Source organism: Nerophis ophidion, linkage group LG24 (genome assembly GCF_033978795.1).
Source record: "Nerophis ophidion isolate RoL-2023_Sa linkage group LG24, RoL_Noph_v1.0, whole genome shotgun sequence".
NCBI lineage: Eukaryota > Metazoa > Chordata > Actinopteri > Syngnathiformes > Syngnathidae > Nerophis > Nerophis ophidion.
The window spans coordinates 14,288,369-14,296,262 of NC_084634.1; the positions used below are offsets into that span (position 1 = coordinate 14,288,369).

Genomic DNA, 7,894 nt, shown 5'->3' on the forward strand with positions numbered 1-7,894 from the left:
AACCGTATACTGTAAAATCGTGGCCTTTTGCATCAAATGAAGTAGCGTGTCACATTAAATAATATAACAGGCCACATACAATGAAGTGACGGGCCACATAAAATCACATGGCGGACCGCATAAAATGATGTAGCAAACCACATACTGTAAAATAATGTGGCTGTCTGCATAAGATGAAGTATCGGGAAAAATGAGGCAGGCCAATTAAAAATGATGTGGCAGGCCATTTAAAAGTGATGTGGCGGGACACTTAAAAGTGATGTGGTGAACCACTTTAAAATACTTGGCGGACCACATAAAATGATGTGGTAGACCATTTTAAATGATGTGGTGGGCAGCCTTAAATGACTTTAGTATGGCGGAACACATGAATTGACTTGGCGGGCCACATGAAATGACATGGCAAGTCTGGCCCCCGGGCCTTGAGTTTGACACCTGTGTGCTAGACCTTGGACTAGATGTGGACCCGTCTAAGGGTGCAGTTTCCATGGATGAGAGGAGGGATGGTGCGGCCATGTTTGCCTCATCACCATGGTGTCTTCTTTCACAGCGCCGTCATCACCACCATCAACAATGACGAGGTGTGGTTCAAACGACTGGACGGCACCAAGTCCAAGCTGTACATCTCCCAGCTGCAGAAAGGCAAATACACCATCAAACACTCTTGAAACAGCCAAAGTGTGGTGTGCGCCATCGCACCATGCACCTCACCTTTATTTGCACGCAATGGGACCACCTGTTCACCATCGAGGGATGTGGTCCTCTGTACATATGTATTTATGTTGATAGGGCAAAGTCACAAAGTGTCACGTCTGCACTAAGTCAAGATTGCTGCTAAGACGGAGGGCGATAAAGCGGCGCAATGATCCCTGGAGCTTAGTCCTGTGCCTTTCTGAGACCAGACCTTGGCTGAATTACAACACCTGTGCAGAAAGCAATCAAAAGACTGCGAGTGGGTTCAAACGGGTCAGTTCGTTTTTGCTGCTCCCTACAATCCTGCCTGATACGAGTGTGTGGGTGTGTGTGTGTGTGTGTGCGTGTGTGTGTGTGTGTGTGTGGGGTCAAATATTGCACAAGATGAGGAGGGGAGATTGTAGATCAATTAAGACAGGGGTGTCCAAACTTTTTCTATTGACAGCACCCAGGGGCCATTTAGACGTTTTTCATTTTTAAAACCGTTACGGCTCCCTTCAATTTCACAGAACACTAAAGGTCCCGCAGACCCAAAAGTGTCTTAGTCATTAAAGTGTTAAAAATAAGTCATGTGTTATATTAAACACATGACACATATATATGTTTATATATATATGTATATATATATATTTATATGTATATATGTGTGTCTGTATATATATATATATATATATATAGTTATGATCAAAATTATTCAACCCCCACACAATTTTGGTGTTTTAGCAAGTTGGACATTTATTCCGTATTTTGTTTATAGTCAGATCAAATAAAGATGCATTAAATAGACAAATGCAACTTAAATTACAACATTATATTTTGTAACATACCAAACAGTGTCATTTCTCTTAATATCTCATTGACAAAATTATTCAACCCCTTGAAGATCATAACTCTTAAGAACAGAATTTGAATAAGGTCTTTTCAATCAGCTGTTGAAAACACCTGTAGATGTGATTAGAACCATAACGAGCAACAATTAAACTGATTGAAAAAGACTGTGACGCTCAGCTTCTTGTAGAACATTGTGAAGTCCAGGGAGTGGTCACATAAGTCAAGAGAGGAGGTAATTTCTCTTCATAAGAAAGGATATGGATATAAGAAAATAGCAAAGACATTACACATTCCAAGAGACACAGTTGCGAGCATAATTCGCAAGTTTAAAGCTAAAGGCACAGTGGAAACACTACCTGGGCGTGGTAGAAAGAGGATGCTGTGTGCAACTGCTGTCCGGTATTTGAAGCGTACAGTGGTGAAAAACCCCTGGGTAACAGCTGAGGAACTACAACAGGACATTGCAGAGGGGGGAACGCAGGTTTCGTCCCAGACAATAAGGTGCGCACTACGAGATGAAGGCCTCCATGCCAGAACTCCCAGGCGCACCCCACTTCTGACTACCAGGCACAAGAAAAATAGACTCCAGTATGCCAAAAATCATCTGGACAAACCCCAAAGGTTTTGGGAAACTGTTTTATGGAGTGATGAGACAAAACTGGAACTCTTTGGGCCTATGAATCAACGTTATGTCTGGAGGAGAAAAAATTAAGTTTACAAAGAGAAGAACATCTTGCCTACTGTTAAGCATAGTGGGGGCTCAATCATGCTCTGGGGCTGTTTCTCTGCCTCAGGTAGCGGGAATCTCCAGCGCGTTCAAGGCATTATGAATTCTATTTCCTAGCAGGATATATTAGCTGCAAATGTCATGAAGTCCGTGACGAAGCTGAGGCTTGGGAGACCTTGGACCTTCCAACAGGACAGCGATCCCAAGCATACCTCCAAATCAACATCAGCGTGGTTGCAGAAGAAGGGCTGGAAGACTCTGGAGTGGCCTTCACAGTCGCCAGACCTAAATCCTATAGAAAACCTGTGGTGGGACTTGAAGAAGGCAGTTGCAGCACGAAAGCCCAAGAATATGAATGAACTGGAGGCTTTTGCCCAAGAGGAATGGGCTAAAATACCTGTAGATGGTTGCAAGAAGCTTGTGTCCGGTTATGTATCATGTTTGAAGGATGTAATTACTGCCATAGGGTGTTCTACTAAATACTAAAGATGCATGGAACTAGGGGGTTGAATCATTTTTTCGATGAGATTAAGAAAAATGTCCTTTTTTGTTTTTTTGTAAAATACAGTGTTAGAATTTAAGTTGCATTTGTCTATTTGACACATCTTTATTTCATATGACTATAAACAAAATATGGAATAAATGTCCAACTTGCTAAAACACCAAAATTGTGTGGGGGTTGAATAATATTGATCAGAACTGTATATTTATATGTGTATGTGTGTATGGATACATACATAGATAGTACTTGATTTACTTTATTACATACACACATATATATATATATATATATATATATATATATATATATATATATATTTGTTACATACACACACATATGTGTGTGTATATATAAATATATATATATATATAAATATAAATATGTGTATATATGTACTTTATTACATACATATATATATATATTTGTTACATACACACACATATATGTGTGTATATATATATACACACACACACACACACATATATATATGTGTATATGTATATGTATGTACATATGTATGTATGTGTGTATATATGTATATATATATAATATATATATGTGTGTGTGTATATATATGTATATATGTGTACATACAGAGATAGTACTTTATTTACTTTATTACATACACACACATATATATGTGTGTATAAGTATTTTTATATATATATATATATATATATAGATATATATGTATACATATATATGTATATATGTGTGTGTGTTTTTTTTTTACTTTCAACATTTAGATATGTAAAGATCAACTTCAGAAAAACACAAAATATGCAATGTTTTCCCCCGAGCAATTTCCATAATGGAATGTTTGATGTGAAGTAATTGAAGCCTGCAATAGATGAATAATTCATAGAATCATTGCTTTTGATTCGTTATTGTTTGAACAAAAAATCATTATCTCGTCTCAAAAAATCCTCATGAATGTGTTAAAAAAAAAGGCTATATCAATGTATATCATTTTTACTTTCAAGGCTTACATATGTAGATCAACTTCAGATATATCCGTCTACTATAAGGTTTCATTATATTTTCATTAGCAACAGTGTTATTAAAGTGAAAACCAGCCTGCATGGCAATTTTTTTGTTTGTTGCAATATTGCAAGATTTTGTACTTTACAGTTCACGTGTATGATATTTTATTCCACTTTTATATTTTGTTTTTTGTAAATGTATTTAAAAAAAAGGGCAACTGCCATTTTGATATTTTCATTGAACAATTTTGGTGAACGTTAAAGGTCCCGGGGACCCTAAATGGTCTCAGTCAACAAAGTTGTTTATCAATATTTGTTTTACTTTTAACACTTAAATATTCATACATCAATTGCCATTAAGTCTTTCCCTCCTCTCCCCCAGCAAACCCTGTGTTTGCCTTAAAAAAAAAAAACGTTTTTTTGTTTGTGTTTTTTTTGGGGGGGAGAAAACTAAATGTGCAATATTTTCCCCAAAATATTTTTCAAAGTAAAATATTTAATGTGAAGCAATTTGAGCCGAAATAGGTCAATATTTGTAACACCATTGCTTTTGATTAAATTTTTTTAAACAACAATCTGACTAAAGGTCTCAGGGATCCAAAAGGAGCCCCATTCAAAAATATAAAAATATGTCATATATCTTACTTTCAATGCTTACATCTCTAGATCAACTTCAGATCTATCCGTCCATTGTTACATTTCACCTGTTTGCTTTTTAATTGTACTTTTTTTTGTCATAATATATTTTAAAACGGGCGGGTGCCATTTTGATATTTTTTATTTTCAAAATCATTATGCCTCCACCTCAATTTTGGTGAGCGTTAAAGGTCCCGGGTACCCAAAGAGTACCAAAGGGTCTCAGTCATTAAAAGTGTTTTTAAAAAAGTTCTGTAATATTATTTTACTTTCAACTCTTAAATAGCTTTAGATCAACTTCAGATATAGCCGTTGTCATAACATACATAATACATATATAATTTATTATTTCTTTATTTCAGTATTTTTTATTTATTTCTGTTGTGTGCCCTATTTTTCAAAGAAAAATTTCATTTCATGTAGTGTCAAAGCGCTTTGAGTACCTTGAAGGTAGAAAAGCGCTATACAAGTACAACCCATTTATTTATTGTAACCCATTTATTTCAAAAACACAAATGTATGCAATATTTTTCTCAAAACCATTTGTTAAAAATTTAATATTTAGGTGAAGTAATTGGAGCTTTAAATTGGTAAGTAATATATAACAATATTGCTTTTGGTTCATTTTTCTTTTTTGAACAATGACCGTTAAAAAAAACACACCAAAGATGTCTGGAATCCAAACAGCCACCACTCATAAATGTATTAAAATAACTCATAAATTAATATATATATTTTTTTACTTTCAACAATAAGTCTTTGTTTATTAAGTAATGGCAGTTTTAAAGTAAACAATATGGTGTTATTATTTTCAATATAGCAACATTTTATCGGTACGTTAGACTGTTATGCTCTTTAATTCCATTTTTTATGTTTTTTGTTTTGTTTTGTTTTTTGTAGTAGTATTTTTAAAATGGGCCGTGAGCCACAAATGGCCCCCGTGCCGCACTTTGGACACCCCTGAATTAAGATTAAAGTGAAGAACCTTAATGTCATAAGACAGGAGGTTTTGATTAGGGGAGCCACTAAAGGATCTCGAGTAGTCTTGACCTGTTTTTTTACAGCACTGAATTTTAAATGCCAGCACTGGGCATGACGTTTTGGGATGCTCCCTGGAGAAAGAAGATTTTGTGTTTTGTGTTGGTGTGCCTGATGCTGTCCAAGGTGGAACATCTGTGGCGACATCGAGGCTTCAACTGGTGGGCGGCGTTAAATGAATTGTGTCCATGTATATGTTTGTTGACCTCCTTTCTGTCGCTACAAATAGACCTGAGATGCAAACAAATACGGAATGAATTGTCCTGATCCTGCTGTCTTGTAAAACATATTCTTTCTTTTTGCTTTGTCTCCACAAATATTACCCATGAATGTGCTTGCAACGTAACAAGAGCAAACAAACCAGCGATTCTGATGCAGAAAATTCACATCTTTTTGCCAAATCATTTTAATACTAATATGTGTGTGTATATATATATATATATATATATATATATATATGTGTGTGTATATATAAGTATACATATACATATATATCTGTGTGTGTGTGTATATATATATATATATATATATGAATGTTGTCTGTCTATCTGTGTTGGCCCTGCGATGAGGTGGCGACTTGTCCAGGGTGTACCCTGCCTTCCGCCCGATTGTAGCTGAGATAGGCGCCAGCGCCCCCCGCGACCCCGAAAGGGAATAAGCGGTAGAAAATGGATGGATGGATGGATGAGATAGGCGCCAGCGCCCCCCGCGACCCCGACAGGGAATAAGCGGTAGGTAATGGATGGATGGATGGATATATATATATTGTGTGTATGTATATAAATATATAATGTGTGTGGATATATATATACATATATATATATATACACATAAGTTTATATATATATATACATACGTTTTTATATGTATATATATATATATACATACATACAAATATACACATATTTCCCATTAAATGTGTGCATACATATGTGTATATATATATATATATATATATATACACATGCACGTCTTTATATGTATATCAATTTATACATTGTCTATATATACGTGTGTATATAATATATATTTACATACATATATATGTATGTTATGTATTATAATATGTATATATATATACTGTATATACAATGTTTATACCTGTATACATTAGTATACACACATATATATTCTGCCCTTTGATGAGGTGGCGACTTGTCCAGGGTGTACCCCGCCTTCTGCCTAATTGTAGCTGAGCTTGGCACCAGCGCACCCCGCGACTCCAAAGGGAATAAGCAGTAGAAAATGGATGGATGGATGGACATATAAAGTTATACATAGTGTAAATGTGTGTGTATATATATATATATATATATATATATATATATACATACACATACATGTGTATAAATGTGTGTGTATATGTGTGTTTATATGTATATAATATATATAATTACATACACTTGTGAAAACATTTTATGTATGTATATGTGTGTGTGTGTATATATATATATATATATATATATATATATATACACTGTATATACATATATATTTACTATATATAGATAGATAGTACTTTATTGATTCCTTCAGGAGAGTTCCTTCAGGAAAATTAAAACTATATATATATATATACTAAATCATTTTCTACATTACAGGTCAAAAGAAAAACGTGACATGTACAGCCAATAAAACATGTTTCTAGCTATCATGTGATTTTGTGTGATTAGTGACTCTAGTGCAAACATTAAAAAAAATGTGTACAGTATGGTTGAGTCTCAACTCTATAAGTTAACCAATGTATAACATTACAAACATCAAAGCATGTCTAATAAAAGCAGAAATGTGAAGCATGATTTAAACCAGAGGTGCCCAAATGTGTGGCCGGAAGGCCATCTGCGGCCCGCAAGTAATTTCTTAACGACTCGCGGCACATTCTAAAAATACTTTGAAAAATAATAAAAATTATAAATTGTGGTATATAAGATCAAACGGGTGTAATGTAACAAGAAAAAAATGATACGTAAACTCTTATAACACAGCTGCCATGCAGGTTGTTGTTTTTTTAAACAGGCATCAATCGAAAATATGTAATCAAAATCATTGTTACACATTTTTGACCTATTCAACGCTCCAATTATGTCACATCAAATATGCCACAGTGAACAATTTTTAGGGGGGACTATTGCATATTTAGTGTGGTTGTGTTATACAAAATGAAAGTTTTCTTTGACAAAAAGGCCATAAAAAATATTTTTTTAAAAACATCAACGGATAGATCTGAAGTTGATCTCGAGCAGTGGTCCTCAAACTTTTTTCACTAAGCGAAACCTCAGATACAACTTGGCTATTCAAGTACCACATTGATGACCAACACTAAAATACAGTAACGTAGAGGCCTAAGTATTCATTAAAAACAAGGCAGAGGTTTTATTTAACAGGAATATATCTTTTTTTTTTTTGGCCACTGTAACATTACACACAGTTTGAACAGTAAGACTGTGTTTAAATATTTAATTAGGTGATTTTTTTAAGAATAAC

General features: G+C 34.5%; 1 protein-coding gene across 5 annotated transcripts in view; it reads left to right on the forward strand.

Annotated features, from left to right (window-relative positions):
* The window catches only part of brms1lb (BRMS1 like transcriptional repressor b), a 33,932-nt gene extending 28,222 nt beyond the window's left edge, over positions 1-5,710 (forward strand). Inside the window, exons 11-13 of one of the 5 annotated variants that reach the window (XR_009804022.1) lie at positions 551-642; positions 790-966; positions 5,437-5,710. Coding sequence is in view for 4 of the 5 variants with exons in the window: in XM_061885705.1 (XP_061741689.1) it covers positions 551-642; positions 790-821 (124 nt within the window). In the remaining variant the exon portion in view is untranslated. Of the gene's footprint in view, positions 1-550; positions 1,299-5,436 lie in introns of those variants that run through there. The other 4 variants (XM_061885705.1, XM_061885704.1, XM_061885706.1 and 1 more) reach the window with 4 other exon arrangements.
* Positions 5,711-7,894: the final 2,184 nt, after the last annotated feature.